General features: G+C 42.6%; 1 protein-coding gene across 1 annotated transcript; it reads right to left on the bottom strand.

Annotated features, from left to right (window-relative positions):
* Positions 1-365: 365 nt before the first annotated feature.
* On the bottom strand, positions 366-16,144 carry ACBD3 (acyl-CoA binding domain containing 3). The gene is made up of 8 exons (XM_068675938.1): positions 15,830-16,144; positions 10,327-10,468; positions 9,166-9,306; positions 7,837-7,995; positions 6,558-6,732; positions 4,505-4,697; positions 3,498-3,782; positions 366-2,450 (listed from the first exon to the last, which is right to left on the bottom strand). The coding sequence occupies exons 1-8, from the start codon at positions 16,080-16,082 to the stop codon at positions 2,239-2,241; spliced, it is 1,560 nt and encodes a 519-aa protein (XP_068532039.1). The 5' UTR covers positions 16,083-16,144; the 3' UTR covers positions 366-2,238.
* Between the last annotated feature and the right edge of the window lie 1,129 nt (positions 16,145-17,273).

The following is a 17,273-nucleotide window of genomic DNA, read 5'->3' as shown; positions in this document are numbered from 1 at the left end:
GCTCCTTGAAGCTGGGCTTGGCTTATTAAACCTCAGGGGCAAAGGCAGGCACGTTTCTCCCAGGCAGAAAACAACTCATGGCTTTTGGCTGCCTGCATCCAACCTTTTCTGACACGGAAGGTCGTTCTCAAACCCAAGTGATTACGCTGTTCAAGCTGGGCTCTTCTGGTATGGATGATGCCATCTACCAAACAAGCTCAAAACACTTCTTGTAGCAAGCTTCTGGCCCATCTGATTAGGCTGCTAAAACCAGTGTTAGCATGGAACTGACTTTAAAATTGACAGGGAAGATGACAAGCTTATGGCTATTCAGCTACAATACATAGCAATGCCAAGGTTCCCAAATTAATAAGAAGCCAACAGTATTACAGATAAATGTATTTTAATTAGGATTAAATACTATCTCAGGGTATCTTGAAATTGCACTTGTACTGCACTAATCAACAGCCAGAGGCAATAAAAAAGTCTGAAAAAAAGTAAAAGTTTAACATCGAGACATGACAGTAAGTGCTGCCATTTAAAGCAACAAACACCACTTCCAAGAACAGGTATTCTTAGAGGAAAATGTCATAACAGTTTTGTATGGACAAAAATCTAAATTGAAGACTAGAAGAAATATATTAGTGCCTGCCTTTTTAAAAGTTTTTTTTTTTTTTTTTTACATTAAATACAGTTTTTCTTTAAAAGCAAGGTACTAAATTCATGGTTTATATACTGTATGTACACAAGAGCAGAACATTGTACAGTGTTTTTTGGATAAAGCAGCACTAACTAGCTATAAGCTGGTATGGTGTTGCAGAACCAAATGCAAGATGACAGATGAAGCACTCTAGGAGAAGTATCTCCATGGTTGGTGTGAGTAAAGGAAAGTATAATGTATGTACAAACTGATCATTCCAACAAATCCCCCAAACTCAACATCATTTGCTGTGAAACCGTACATGCTACAGCTAATCAATGGAAATCTTACTGCAAAAACTCATCTGACAGACCCAAAGTAACCGGTTCCTTTCAGTAACAAAGTGCATTACCCAGCACTTCCACAAGTCATCACTGTAACACATGACCCCCTGGGTGCAAAGCTCCAAGGAGAGTGGATGTTTGCTGCATCCTCAAGTCAAGTAGCCACCTGCATTCTTCAGCTACACAAAATCTGAAATGCCCCAACTGAACCATACGAACCCTATGAAGCTGAGATTAAAGATACATTATTAAATATTTACGTGCATTCTGGCTTTCTGCAGTTACAGATTAAAGCAGAAAGTTTGCGCCCAAGTATCACCAGTTCAGATTAAAAGGGACTGGCAGTGATTTCCATAATTAGTGCATGTTAATGCCTTCAAGTCAGTAAAGTAATTTTACTGTTCTTCAGATGCACAACATGCTTCTTTCTGGCTTTAGGAAAAAAAAACAAAATAGACAAACCAGGAAGTTGTGCAGATTATTTTTTTTTAAACCTACCCCATTAAAAACCCAAACTTAGAAATTGTTTTTGCCCTGGATCAAGGTCAATTTCCTCCAAAAATGACTTTTTTTCTAGGATTAGCAGCAGGGCAGAGATTAAGGTTCTACTTGTTATATATATTCTCAATTGTGTTTCAGTTTATGCCTTCAGAAGAGGTTACTTGCTGTACTTCCATGACGCTGTTCATCCTTGCCTAAACTACTACACTAGTTTAAGGAACTGAATGTTTCTTCTGTGATGAGGACAGAATTGAGACAACTTGTTTCTAAACTGCATCAACTTAAATTTTCAAGTTTTAATGGTGTAAAAATCTGACATTCGATTACAGTTAAGAGAAACTTGCTACACAGCAAACTGCATCCAAATCTACCAGCTATTGATGGGACCTTTAAATTAACTGTTAACAAGTTATTCAAAGCATACAGACCTGGAAACATCAGATCACTCGGCCAGTGAACCAGCAACTTCCTCCCCCCTTTTTACATGAGGCTTGAACAAATGCAGCTGATGTGACCTTAAGCACTGGATCCAATGATTTCCATTGGTTAACTCCAATACCCAAAATGGCTGGGGAGATCCTGTGTTAAGCCCAATGCAATATGCATTAGTGTCATGGAGCAGGAAGATCCCAGTGTCTGCTTGGGCAAGTTCACACAAACCATACAGATACAGACAGGATAAAACACAGACTCAAAAGGATCCATTATGCTTGAAGAAAATTCCAAATAAAATGACATCTTCTGCACAGCCCAGCCTCAAATACAGCCACACCTTTATCTAGTATAGTAAACTCTGTAGTAAACTGTTTTTGACCGCCATAGAGAGTAGGAGTTGTCAAATTTAAGGAGATAAACTCCTCTCCCTGGGTACTGGTGGCTGCCAGCATACACTTCTTCGTGACAGTCTCGTCTGTACACAGGCACTATTTCATCTAGCTGAGGCTTGTTGGCATTCTTTTTGGCTTTTTCTTCACTGCTAGTATTTTCTGTAAGAAGAAAAAAAAGCAACAGTGAATAAGGATAACTACTTTAGAAATGGGAGTCAGAGCTTTGCTTTGCAGCAGGCAAGACACTACTTTGTTTAGAAATCTGATGGGCTGAAGTTCATAAGAAGGCTGTGGCTAAAGCATTCAAAGGGAAGAGGAACAGCACACATAGGTTTGTGTTGTGCTCCTTCATTGAAAAAGCGTCAATTAGTACCTCTTTCAGAAAATAACCATCAGTTTACCATTGCAATACTGCACTGGAAGAAAGGCAAGTTTGCCTCTGGTTCAACATAGACATCGTTTGCTTTAATCACAAGTTTTATACTTTGATATAAAAACCCTCTACATCTCTCCCCAACACAGCTGTGTCAGCTTGTAAAGATGTCAAGCTCCAGTTTTCATTAAGATATTACCCCCACATTGACTGACTACTGCTGACCTTCTGACACCCTTGCTACTGATTATTTAGCAGTAGTATCCAAAAGGCCGCTGCTTCCTATGTCAGAGCAGTTCCTTCTAAGCAAGCTGCATGATGGTTTCAAAACATTGTCTTTTTCTGATGGTATGCCAGGCTCCCCTGTAGGTAAAGGCTGAGACCTGGGTCTTCGACAATATAAGGAATTGCTCTTCTAAGCTATTTTGAAGCCTCAGGGAGGTTTCCTCCCTTGAAAGGGTTCATGAACAGAAGGACAGGACTTTTCTTAAGGTTTCTATGTGCAGATCTGCTATGCTGTATTATAGCATGGGTTTCAATCTAGCCTATTTGATAGCTGAATTGGACAAGAGGGCACACTAAGTTACAAGTAATACATAGGGAAAGGATTTCCTCACCCCCAACTATTTTAACCTATCAGTGATCAAATGCAGCATCTGATGTTACTGTCAGAATTTTACTTTCAACTTAAAATTGCAGACAAGATGCCAGCTAGATAGAAGCCACGTGCTGTAGAAACTGGGGAGCTAGGAAATGGTACAAGACAGTCAGTGGGGTTTTCCTGCATCACAAGTTCTGCAAGACTGGGATTTTATATAAATAAGCGTGCTTACCTTCCTCTTCATCCTCATCATCACTGGATTCACTGACATGCACACTGACTGCAGTATTAGGGGAGTCTGTCCATTCAAAATACACCCCAAAGCCAATATCATAATTGTCTGTAGCAAACTCCCAAAAGAGATAAGACCCCTCTTCGTGAGTTGGTACTCTAACTGTAACCACTTCTCCTCGGCCCACTGTGATCACAGAGTCTGCATCCTGACGGATTTTTTCTTTGAAGTCTCTTATCTGGGGTCGGGTCCACATTGATGGAGCAGCTATCACTGGAACAGAATCTAGACAGGGGAAAGATATCCCAGTTAAGCTTTTGCTTCAGTAACATACGTGGCATGCTGAAGTCTGCTCTGGGTGCACTCGAGGACCATCAGAGTTGCTTCTATTCAGACAGGGACCGCACTAGTATAGGTTTCTTACTGAGGTCCGAGCAGGTCTTGGAGACTACTGATTGTGGGTGAATGTAAAGAGGACAACACCCAGAAATACCAGTGAGGGAAGATCTGCTGGGAGGCTACTACTCCTGCTCTGCTTCCACAGCTTCCTAGAAGCAGCTGGAGGAAGGTGGGAGACGCAAGGGGATGGGTAGCCTGAACTGCACACAGAACGAGGCTAAACCACAGAACGGGTAGCAGTAACAGAATAAGACGACTTTCTTTTAATCCCCAAGATGAAATAAATGCTCAGTTTTGATGTTTGAATACACTTTTGCACAAAACAGCTTTCTGCTACAACTCATGCAATAAAACAGACTAAGTCAAGAGTGAAAGAAGATTCTGTATCCCATCCGCTTTGCTGGAAATGCTTACTCTGTCCTCCCCCAAAACATCCTCTGCCTGTGCAGTGTCCTCCCTTAAGAAAAACTAGACCCAGAAATCAAACCTAGATCTTGCATAGCTCAATGAAGCCAAACAAAGAGCCACAGTAATCATACCTAACACACCTAAATCCTAATGAAGGCTTTTGTGATTTATCTTTATTTAAGTGATCTAGCTAGTCCTACCTTTTGGTCCATTCTCCAATGCTTCTTCCAAAGCCTCTGGATCCAGCTCTTTTTCAGGGCTGTCTGCATGCGTACTGGCTTGCCCATTAACAGATGGGATATCCCCTTGGGCAGGTGTATTCACCTTTTGTGCAGTAGTCAGAGGTGTCCCTGCTGCTGCCACCACTGCCTCCTGCTGTTTTTGTAAGGCTGCCTAAAATGAAAGAAATTCAGTGAAGTAAAACAAAAACAAACAAAATGTCTCCCTTTTTCAGTAGAAGGTGTAAGTGCAGTCACAAAATTTCCTTTCCTCCCCAAGAGGAAGCTTGACATGAAACACCAAAAGCAGCACACATTAACCAGTGAGAATTACACATACATAGTAACTGGGGAAGTCCACATCACTTAGTGATAGTCAAATATTAGATTCCAGATTTGAGCAGTCATACAGGTTCTGTCCAGGTTCACTACCAAAGCTCCATTTCAATGGAAATTGGTGAGGAACTTTTCACTGACGTATTGTTTACAGCCTTTATGAAATTAATTATATCAGAAGATCAACTAGAAGCAATCACGACAACAGTACTTTTGAACTGTTAAGTTCCAAGGTGACTGAGATAACAGGCATCCAAAAGAGATGTACTCATCAAAAGTGTTATAGGCTACCTGAGTCTTCAGCAATATTTAAGCAGGATTAGATAATCTTGGCGCTGTTATTGCTTCTTTTTCATTTTTTCCTCTAGCAGAGTTATCCAAATATTGATTTGAAAGATGAACTTCATTGCCTGACAGATGTATTATTTTGTAAGCCGCTACAAAGAAAAGACTGTTTTGCCCTGGATCTCAGTGGGCATTAGTCTTCTCTGTAGAAAACAGCCAGCCATAACTGTAAGGAAGAGTGCTGGCAGGGAAAGTTTTCTTCAAGGAAAATTGGCAGCATCTCCTCAGACACCTCAGTCTCAAGGGAGCGGTATCAATTACAGAAGGCATCGAGGACAAGGCTGATGAGACTGTAGCTTTCACTTACCATTATGACACCAAAGCATTGGTACCAAGGTGGCATTAAGCCTGAAGAGCAACTATAAAAGGGCAGAAAGCCTCTGACTTCCCTGTACCGCTTCAGCACTTTTCCTTCCTTGAGCAGCTCTTAGCTGAGAGCATTGGACTCTTCAAAATACAAATGTCTTCTCAGGAAATTAGTCACTGAATTTTACCTTCAGCTCAAAAATAGCAGACCTCAACCTGGCAGATACAGGTTATTTAAGATGCAGATCCTGCCCATCGAGGTCAGACATGCTGGAGTCTAAAGTCTGTTTTACATCTGCTTAAGACACTTACCCTGAACTTTTAAAATAAGCTTCAGAGAACACCACGTTTTCCAGAGATGCAACATTCCTCTAAACAGAAGAGTAGCCTTTGAAGCCCACGCACAAAACCTTTGCACAGAAGCAAGGTCTTACTCCCACCCACTGCTACCAGAAACATGAAGGTCTCCTTCCACCCAGACCACAAGCAGGCTATTGCAGGCAACCAAACAACTTACTAGACACTTCTGTCAGACAAGATTCCAGAGGAGAGAGAAGTCAGTACTGCTATAAGTTGACAGAAAGGAACAGTCTCAAACCCAGTAGGGATGTGACTGTACTACACTCACATTCGACTAGAAACATTGCCAACCAAAGCCTGATGTTCTGCAGGTCCTCAGATGTGATACATACATCGAGGAGCACCTGAACGGGGTTGTTTGTACTCACTGCACTGGTACATACCCCCATATAATTGGGCGTGAAATAGATGCTGCAGCAAAGCACTTAACATTTTGTTTCCAGAAATTGTATCAAAGTGGTTAATAAATGCTGCTTAGAATTTTCTTAACTAATGGCTGCTTCAAAAAACTACTTGAAAAGACAAAGAGGCTTTGGTGTTTGGAGCTGAAGCAGCATTAGTCACTAGAACACTCTTTCCCTCTCCTCCTTGTAGCAATTAGCTTTTCAAGGAGATAAAAGTAGACAGGTTAATGTCTCCCAAAGAGATTATAACACAAAATCCAAGTTTCTCAGCTGGTCTGTCATACCTGTTGCTGTGCAAGCTGGACTTGATACAACTGCTGCATGTATTGTTGATAATGCTGTTCCTGAAGCTGTCGAATTAGGATCTGCTGCTGCTCATAGTTGCCCGGATACTGCTGGGCTGCGTACTGCTGGAACTGCATGGCAGTCTGGGAGTTCAGTGCTGCCATGATCTGTTGCCTACATTAGAGGGAAGAGAGCATGAGGATTACAAACAGCTGAGGTCATTGGGAAATTCCTGTACTTAGGTTATTTGACAGTTAATTCAATTTCTGCAAAATAAATAAATAAAACAAATCTACATAATACAGCAGAGCCCAGAGGTATATGCAAACCTGAGTTTTGTCTAAAAATATGCTGAGAATATAAGACCGTACAACAGTTTCTACCTAATATTTTGACATCATGTGTTAAAAAAAAATCAAGAGCTCTCAGGAAATTCTCTATCTGTAGTCCAATAAAGAAGTAGTGCTAGAAAAACATGTTACTAAATCTCTCAAACAACCAAGGGTAAAAAAAATCCACAATTCATTCCTCCAGAAAACATGCAGAAACCATCCTAGCAGCCCTTCTACAAACAGTAATAAGAACAGGCCCACTGTGGTACTGCATGTCAATATTTTTTGTTAAATCTAAAAACACTTCATATTACCACATTAATTTCCCAAGACACGGTGCAACCATATGAAGAACACGACTGACTGTGGCCTAATTCACAAACAGAAAAAAGCTGCCAAATAGGACATCTGCATCTCCAACAGACTGAACTGCTGAAACTTCAGGAGAAACACATGGGTTCATCAAGCACAGGCTCAGTTTTCCTCCCCTCTCCAAAAGAGGAACAGAAGTTGTATAGTAAGACCCAGGGTTAATTTTTTCCTCATGTGTAACATTCAATGACCAGCTATTGATACTTCAGAGGGAGATAAAAGAATCATGCAAATGTAATCGTTCTTTCCTTCCTATCCTTCTTTCTTCCCCTCCTCTAACACATTTCATGAGGTGCATGCAGTCCTTGAACACATAAATCTCCAGAGATTCTCTTCAAACAAGATCTCTCTGGCAATTTTAGCTGAGAAGGCTGCATACAATAACACGGTGGGATAGTTATTCTCTGCAAACTGTACCCCTCTTAACTAAGAACTGCAAGTGTCACTGCTAGACTACAGCGCTCTGGAACTTCAGGTATTTAACGCTAGCATAACTATTTAAATGGTTAGATAAAATTGTCTCAAGTGCAAGACAGTTATTTTCTTTCAAGTATCATTTCTTTCAGCTACTCACTTTTGTTGTTCCATCCGAAGCCGTTCCTCCTCTATTCTCCTCCTCTCTTCTTCTTCTCTTCTCAGTCTCTCTTCTTCCTCTCGCCTACGTTTTTCTTCTTCTTTTTGTAAACGCTCGCGCTCCTCTTCTTCACGGCGCCTTCGTTCTTCTTCTTCTCTCCTGCAACATCCACCCAATAAGATATTTCAGTATTTCTACAACCCTACGATGAGCTATTTTCAGCATGCTGTAACCTGCCTTTTGCCTACCCCCAAGAAAGCTTTTCATTTGGCATCATTGCCCACTTCAACTTGACTGGAGAAATGTCTTACTGCTCACCAGAAGAAACCCTTACTGTACTACACAGTATGACAAGCATAAACTGTGTATTTTAGTTCGATATCCACTCTAACAGCAGAGAACTGGAGAAAAAGTATCTGGAAGCCTTGAACACTTCTTCCAAGTTGTAATATATGTTCAATAATCACACTGATACTACTGTTTAATAATCACATGAAGTGATTAGTACAGGTTATAGTACTAGCATATATAGTATATATACTATACGAAAATAAAAATATAGGAAAATAACAAATGTAAATATAAAAAATAATAATAAAACAAAAATATAAAAATATAGAAAAATAAAAAACTATATATATAAGTATAGTATATAGTATACTATATTATATAACATAGTATATATGCTATATATATACTATATATAGCACATAAGTTGTTGCAACTTGTGTACTATATATTATATATACACACTATATATAGTATATATAAATTTGTATATAAATAAAAAATATAAATAGCATATATTTATATATATATTATATATAGTATAGTATATATAAATAGTATATTTATATAGTATAAATAGTATATACTATATATAGTATAGTATATATATAATTTATATATTATATATGTAGTGTATATATATAGTAAAGTACTATAGTACAGGAAAAGAATAGTATAGGACATCCTTTATCAAGTTGCTAACCCATACTAAAAGAGCTTTGAACATCTAAAAGTTTCATTTCCTATATGTTTAATATACTGACGTATCAGGGCAGACATTTTGTGCATATTTCTTAAAAATATCACAGTATCACCACATTTTAAAAATAATCTTATGTTCTAGTTATATTCACCTGAGAATAAATCATTCATTGCTGGCAACATACAAAGACTTAGAGAGCAATTGGTTACCACAGACACCCGAACTTCAAGCATTTCTCTTCCCAAAGTGATTTCAGCCTAAGCCAGATGCAGCAGTGTCCGTAAGTCAAGAATTATATACTCAACACACTTCCCAACACCACAGGATTGAAACATTACCTTTTCTTTTCTTGTTCTTCTTTTTCTATCTTGTGTGAAGTAACATATGTTGAGAACAAGTGGCAGCACCTATTTAGGAGCTTAACAAATTCTGTCATAGCTTCTTGTTTTGACATGTTTCCAAGGGCAGCCCATTCCTTCCTGGGGGGTATAACAAGGGGAGAGAGAAGCTGAACAGAAGGCTCAACTCTTCGCAAGTCAGCAGTGAACTCAGAAAACGAAAAACAGTTGGGAGACCAAGAACCAAACTTCAGCATGTGGCATTTCAGAGAATCAACAACTTCTTCCTCAAAACAGATCTTAAACCTGTAGATTTCAGGTGAAGAGAGCACTGAACAACCATTTCAAACAGACATAGCCGAGTGCTTATATGAAATCTAATACATACCATCAGCTAACCCTACTTAGAATTCTCAAGTGTCCAAAAACTTCCAAGACTGGCAGATGAATCTTTTATTTTTACCCTTCTTCCACTCTAGCTTGTGGAAAAAATGCATACACTTTCCCAGATGAGCAAACACAGTAACACCCATTGACAGAAGTGCTCAACCTAATTGAACGCAACAGCTTGCTTCTTCCTAAAGAATGGCTCCATCTATTTGAGCAAAAACAGTGCACTGGGTCCAGCTCTGAGAAGCAAAGTACAACACAGGACTGCCTCTTCTCCACCAGAAATAGCATCAAACAAGAAAACTGTAGGCAGAGACTGCCCTGACCTCATCAAAATTTACACAGAGGCTGAATGCAACAGGTATCTAATTTCAGAAGTTCTCTCTACTATTAACAAGAAAGTTATGGCAAATGCTGTTACCACCGGCAAAAGACTTGGTCTGTTGCAGCTCGGGTGTCAAATTCGGAGGAAGGAACTTGGGCCTACGTGTTAATGCAGAGCTGAGTCTTTAAACTGCTATGAGAAATTGGACCGTCAGCACAAGAGCTTCTCCCAGTGTGGCTTAAAAAAACCTCGGTAATTGCCTGATAACTCCTTTACTAAACAGTGACTCATTTCTAAGACGTATTTGAAAAGACTGAGCTCACATTCCACTACCATACACCCATACTGAGGCAACCCACATACTTTTCTTATTGTTGAAATTAGGTGGCCTTTACTTCAGATAGGAAAAGCAGAATTATGATCAAGGAAGGGAACAGGCCTTTTACCTCCTATCATTCCCCAGCACATCAAAGAATCCGACTTCAGGGCAAGTGTCAGGGTTGTAAGGTCCCAGCAGAACCTGCTTGTGCAGCGCCACCAGTTTGAGCTTTTCTTCATATGTTGGATGAAAGGCTTTGCCATCTTTTTCTGTAGAGGAAGAGAAAGTTTCACTGTTGTGATTAATTCGTTCAGCATAGGACAGCAGAGAGTGTTTCGTATAAACAATCACAACCTCTTCTCTAAGACAAGGAAATGAAAACAAGTCATTAAAGGTTTGACAACTGCAGTCAATTCTAGCTAGTGAGTTATCACAAATATTTATGTTAATTGATGACCATCATACCATATGGACCTATATTGCCAAAATACTTAAAAAGCTTAACTTGATTTCAAACGTGTCTGCCAAGTGTACTGTAATGTGGATAGGAGGGATTTTCTACAGAAAGATGTGGGGTTAACTTTATAAATAGCTCTTCTTCCATACTCTTCACATCAGTGAATGCAGAACAAGCAAGGTTAAAGGCAAGAAAGGCTGCAGAGAGAAACATTATAACTAAGGGAAAGTTTTCCTCCAGGCAATTTGATTGCTGCACTTTGCCCAGGCAGCTGGAATAACTCCTCACAATGAGAAGCCTTAAAGATACCTTGATCTGCATCGATGCGTATAGAGAGCTCTGGCCATGAGATAGAGGCAGCATAAACCAGAACAGTGTCACAATTCCAGGGGCTCCACACCAACACCTTCTAGAGCACACCCAGTTAGATCCCATCACGTCATTTACTGGTGAGAAAAAGTTGCATTGATTTAAGATGATAGTTGAATGAGTCAGCTAGGACTTGCCTCAGCCCATTTAACAAGCTGCCAAACAAGCCTAAGAGACAGACACCACTATATGCAATTACCGGGTAAAAAAAAGGACCCTTTTCTTGAGCAGGAAACCCAAAGAAATACGCATCACCTCTTTTGGGAAGGACTGAAATGAGGAAGCTGTTATCGGAGGTAAACAACAGCAGTAGTCACGTGAAACACCTCAGTCAGGAATCACAGCACGGCTGCCACTAATTTCCAGCTCTCCTTTACCATAAAGGTCACTTCGGATCAAGCCACCCAGAGCTAAGCAGCCCAATTCATTCTCAGACATTCAAGCTGACACGGCTGAGAAACCGCTCAGCTGATGATTGTAAACAGAATCATTAACGGGAAAAGAAAAATCCCAGAAGAGGAGGGAAAACCCCTCCCCTGGGGCTTGCTGAAAACACTGCCATCAGTCAGTATTTCTGAAAACTGAGAATGAGAGACAACCCCAGAGGAAAAGTGTTTGCATATCACAGCAAGATCAGTACGTTACTGGATTTATTCAGCCAAAACATCACACAGAACAACTGTGCACGTACCACTAGTTTTTAAGCCTGGATCAAGTTAGGAAGGTAGACATTTAGTCACTTCTTATCCATTCCTAGAGGCTCACTTCACTCTTCCAGGATCTAAAATTACTCGCTTTTTTCCCAGCATCACAGAATCTTTCAGCAACTACCTATTCCAGCGTCAAAAAACAGAAGGCTTTGTGCACAAAAGTGTCTATTCCTGAAAATACATCTCCCCCAATCCCATCAGGTGAAGAGTGACCCAGACTCTACCCGGTGGTATCCAGTGAAAGGGCAAGAGGCAGCAAACAAATTGAAATACAGGAAATTCAGCTTCAGTATAAGAGGTGGCTTTTTTCCCCTCTGTGCTGGTAGAGTGGTCAACCACAGGCACAAATTGCTTGTAGAGGATGCAGAGCCTCCATTCTTGGAGATGTTCAAACCCCAGATGGACACAGCCCTGAGAAGGCTGCTCTGAAGGCTGGATTTGACAAGTCCTGGAGGTCCCTTCCCACCCCAGCAAGTCCGTAATCCTTAAAAGATGCCAACTACCACTTCCTACAACTCCACCCCTGAGGTTACAGCACTTTCTGCAACAAAGCCAGCAGAGGTAAGCTCTCTCCCGTCTTACTGCCCAGACACCCAAGGAGCCCGTTGGCTTTTCCTCAGTTCCAAGCACTTTGCATTTCCATTAACCTTGATAAACAGCAGGCACTTGGCAATCACTCTTAATATCCCAGGGCTACATCCTTAAAACGAAGTCTGTTCACAAAGGGTCCTGAAGTGAAGCTTTTGCTAGGCTTCTGTGAGAGGCACACCTCTCAAGGGGTCGCTGCAGCACCACTTACCTTGCACAACCTGTACCTATATACAGGTCTGCCAGAAACACTGCTGTTCACCCTGCCCAAGCCAGCTGACACAAGTATTTGTATTCACTTCTGAACAGGGTTAAGGCAGAAAAAGAGATTTCTTTTGGCAGCTGAGTGCAGCACACCTGCATTTGCACAGAACTGAGAAGTCAGACCTTCAGGCCTAACAAGGGAAGGCAAAAATCTGCATTTACAAAGAACGGGGACCCAAGGGAAGAAGAACGAACGAGCTAAGTAAAGAGATAAAAACAGACCAAAAAATAAGAGGTAGGCATTCAGCAACTTGTAGATGATACAGATCAGAAGCAAACTCTCCAAGTATTTGGAGCCAGTCAAGAGAGCGAAGTCATTTTTTAGCCATTTTCAGCTGAACCCTTCAGCAGAAACCACGCAGTTTCCCCAAAAGATTTACCCCAGTTACCCCAAAGATTTAGAAGTGCTGCAGGTTGACCTGAACCAGAGGAGCTGAAGCCATCTGCAGAGTTAAATGTGCCAAAGAAGAGCCTTAGCGAGTGCAGATAAGCAGAAATGCTGAATTCATTCAAGTATCCGTGACTGTATCATTCCAGTAGGTATTACCCACGGATCTGGTACAGGAAACTTGGGAATATCAAACAGCTGCAAGGGACACGGCAAGAAACCTGGATGATGTGCACAGGAATAGCAGGGGGAGACCAGAGGGGACAGACACACTCAGCTGAATATTCCTGAAGAACAAAACATGGAGAGCTGAGGACATTCCTTACCGTACAGGTAGTTGGCAGAGGCTTGAACACCACTGTCTGTATTTGCATACACCAAAAGATTTAGTCATCCCAATAACTACTAATTAAAAACAAATAATGCAGATTTACGTTGCTATATAGCACTGTACTGCTGGCCTGGACCAGTGAAAACCATAAATAAATAAATAATAAATGAAAGAAACCACAAATTCAGGCTCCAGGGAGGTTAACAAATACGCTTCAGAGAACACTGCATCCTGCCGTGTAGTTTCTAACTTCAGTTTTTTTCTCCCTGTAAGGAACACTGCACAATCTGCTGCAACTTCCACTCCAGCTCATCCACTGCACTCACCCTAAGTGCTCAATTCCCACAGAACGGCACTCAGTCCCAGGCAAACAAGGAAACAGTCTGCAGTGTGATTTGTCACCTCCTAGCTTTTAAAAGCCAGTGTCACATATGTTAATGCAATTCGTTTGCAGCGCTTTAATGAGCGCTAAAACCAAGAAACAGCAGAACTGCTTGCTGTGGTCTGCAGGCAGTGATTCCACCTCTTCTGCTCCTAATTCTTTTTTTTTCCCTGAAGATGTTCTGCATCAACAGGAGAGTTACCAATCAATCCTTCCTATTAAATCTGATCAAAGCTTAACGTTATGAAAAATGTAGATATATTATAGAGTTGTTTTTTTTTTTTTTAAGGCAATAATCTACTGAACTAACGAACTACAATCATGCCATCAAATTAGCACACCGAAAATGAGGTCAAAATTCATGTTGAATGCTGTATTGCTGAGTTGAAGATGCATTCCTGTTAGGATAAGAGGAAATAACTTGGAGCAGTCAACGAAGTTTGGGTACTTAGGGTACCAGGAGAGCTTTCAGATCGCAGGGTGATACGGTTGGTACAGTCTGCCCAGATACGCAGCACCGCAAATCAGTACAGACAATGCATGCACACTTCAGGGACTGGCACATATTGAAGGTTGAGTAAAAAGCTATTTCAACCACATGATGCAGAAAATTGTAAAGCCAGGTTGGTACTGGAGGAGATTTGCTGGCAGAGCTGTGCGAGCTACCCCCTCCTACAGCAGGGGGCAGCTGACACCTCGAGCAGATCACCTGCACTGACAGCTCCCGGTTGCACAAGCACAAGCAGCTGTCAGACACTCCTCTGCCTATCAGGCAGGCTGAAGTAGCTTTCGAGGCTCTTTAATATCCCAACCTATTTTCAGTAGTGTTCTTCCCTGCGTTTACACGCACTCCCACCCTGTCTTGGCTCTGAGCGATTCTGCAACGTGCCACCACAGATGAGCGCTAGCAGCCATTGTAATACCTAACTCTGAAGGGTTTTGATCTAAATCAGCTTTCTAGGAAGAGAGTGCGTTATAAGTTACAACCAGAGAACTCACTCTACACGCTGAAGCAGAAAAGGAGCTGCTTAACTGGTGCTCACCGCTACCTTTTGACATCCAGCAACTTCTTTGGTATCCCCCTGCTCAATTTCCCCACCCCACCAGCCGCAGCTGACCCAGATCCCAGCCTCCCCACGGGCTGCCTCTAGCCGCTAGCTTGCCCCACAGTAGCTGTGTGTGTAAGACAGCTTCCGTATCATAAATTAAAGCACTGGTACCAAACAGCTTTAAGATGGATCCAGTTTGTGAAAGGTTTCCCCACCACCACCTCCGTATCAACACAGAGCAGCAGAGCCATCGGAGGACAGCACTCAGAACCCATCCCTGTCCACACACGCCATCCTTCAGATCCCCAGCACCTTCCTTCCCGAAGGAAAGGAGGAATCTGTGTTTGCTCCTCAGCATCTACAGGGCTGCCCACTCCCGCCGTTGCTTTGACAGCAAATAAAATAATTTGGAAACAAGGCCAGTCACTTTCAGAGTCACACAGATACAGAAGGAGGTAGCAGAATTGCTAATCTGAGTATTACAAGCTCCTGTAGCTCATCATCATCGCATCTATAAATAAAAACCCTTGTGTTATACCAGCTTCAGCAAAAATAATAAATAAATCGCATGAAGATAGAGGCAATGGCTTCACATGACTTATTCTAGCCATAAGGCCAGAGGAGCATGGCCTTCGTCTGGAAAGTCTGACAGCTTCAGAGAGGGTGGGAAGTTCTCTGACGATCACAATCGCGTGTTGCGAGAAATTGCGGAAGGCCGAAGAGCAGCAATAAACTGCGGCCGAGCTTGTACCAAGAGGAAGGCAGCAAAGAAACAGGGACAAAATGAACGCAGCACAGCGCCCTGCAACCTGGAAACAAGATTTGTAGCTATCCAAAAGGAGCGAAGCGCGAAGGCTGAGTATTAAAGACGTGCTGTAACAGAGCCCGAGCACAGCGTGGAGTTTCTATATTATCGATATCGGTTTCGGCAGAACATTAACCCAAAAGACAAAACGAAACCGCAGCTGCCTGGGCTGAGCCATTTGCTGCTGCAGAGCCGCATCTCAGCACCAGGCTCTGAGCACAAACACCCGCCGAGCAGCCAGCCCGTGCCTGCAGGCAGCGGGCGCGGTGCCCCCCGCCCGTCCGTACCCTTGAAGAAGCGCAGCGCCAGCCCGTACAGCTCCTCCAGCGCGAAGCCCCAGCGCCGCTCCGGGCTCAGCGCCGCCTCCTCCCCGCCGGCCTCCGCGCAGCCGGGCCCCGCTGCCGCCCGGCTCCTCCCCGCGCCCGGCTCGCCCGGCCCCGGCCTGGCTTCGCAGGGCGGCGGCGGCGCCTCGCTGTTGGGGCTGAGCGTCAGCCCGTCCACAGACACCTCCAGCCGGCCCGAGCCCAGCGCCGCCGCCATCCTCGGGCTGCGCTGCGGCGGCCACGTCCCGACTTCCCGTCCCCTCCGACCCGGATCTTCCGGGCCCGCCCGCCCGAAATGGCCGCCCCCCCGCGGCACCTGAGGGGAGGGAAGGAGGGAGGAGGGCAGGGGGTGGGCGGCGAGCGGCGAGCGGCGGGGCCGCCCGCTGGGTGAAGGGGGTGTGGGAAGGCGTCCCCATAACGTCTTCTGAGGGCCCTTGAGGGAAGAAGCAGCATAAAGTTGTGTTAAATTGAATTCCCAGTTGGTATTTCTTGAAGGAGTGAATGCCAAACAGAGCACTTCATGAGAAACGTATAGAGAAAGGCAGAATTTACCTCAGATGGTTAATCCAAGCTTCAGTAGATATTCTACAACCAGTAAAATTCAGTAGATATTTTACCACCAATCAGAAATCCTTTGTAGCATGTTCAATAGCTCTTGTTTTCCTTTTGGTCGAGGATCACAAACACAACACCCTATTCTTTGCTTTATCCTAAAACCACGGAACAAGGCTGTATCACCCCCCTCTAACGATTTTTGCTTTCCAGGGCATGCAGTTCCCTGTACTGACTCTGCTGCTACCTCTGTACCAGGCTACCAGCAGCACGGATAATTTTATCTCCTCGTGCCTGCACCCTGCTTTACAAAGTCTGGCATTTCAGTATCGGCTTTCCTTTAAGATGTGTTAGTTCATCTACAAAATCACTTGTATTAAAATATCTGTTTTCAAAGTTTTGGTCTAACACATTTCCTGCTTGGTTTGCAGAGTTTGTACTTCATAAATACTTTATTTTGCATTAATTTTACAGTTCAATCCATAGTGAGATTAATCTTAAAATTTCTGCTTTAAGAAGCTTTGAGTTCTTTATCCTAAATGCATCCTTCAAGTAAAAGAAACAGACGTCCTTAATGATCCCTACAGGGGTTTGCTATGTTTAACCCAAATGGAAGGAAATATTTATTTCATTTTATATACTAGCAAAACCAGAGGTGTTTCTGCTTTATGGTAGGAGCTGCTTGAAACTGGACAGCCCTTAGCTTGCCTTCACGTTTGGAGGCCAAGCTAAACCCAAGCTAAATCCACAAGCATCTTGCTTGACAAGCTGATTTGCAGAATAATCACAGAAAACTGATTTGTCTCCTAACAGGACGTCTCCTGTAGGAAATGCTTGGTACATTTAGCAAACGTGT

The sequence above is a fragment of the Anas acuta genome, chromosome 3 (assembly GCF_963932015.1).
Source record: "Anas acuta chromosome 3, bAnaAcu1.1, whole genome shotgun sequence".
In the NCBI taxonomy this organism is placed as follows: Eukaryota; Metazoa; Chordata; class Aves; order Anseriformes; family Anatidae; genus Anas; species Anas acuta.
The sequence above is the reverse complement of the archived record's forward strand: the minus strand, read 5'-3'. Positions and strand labels throughout refer to the sequence as shown.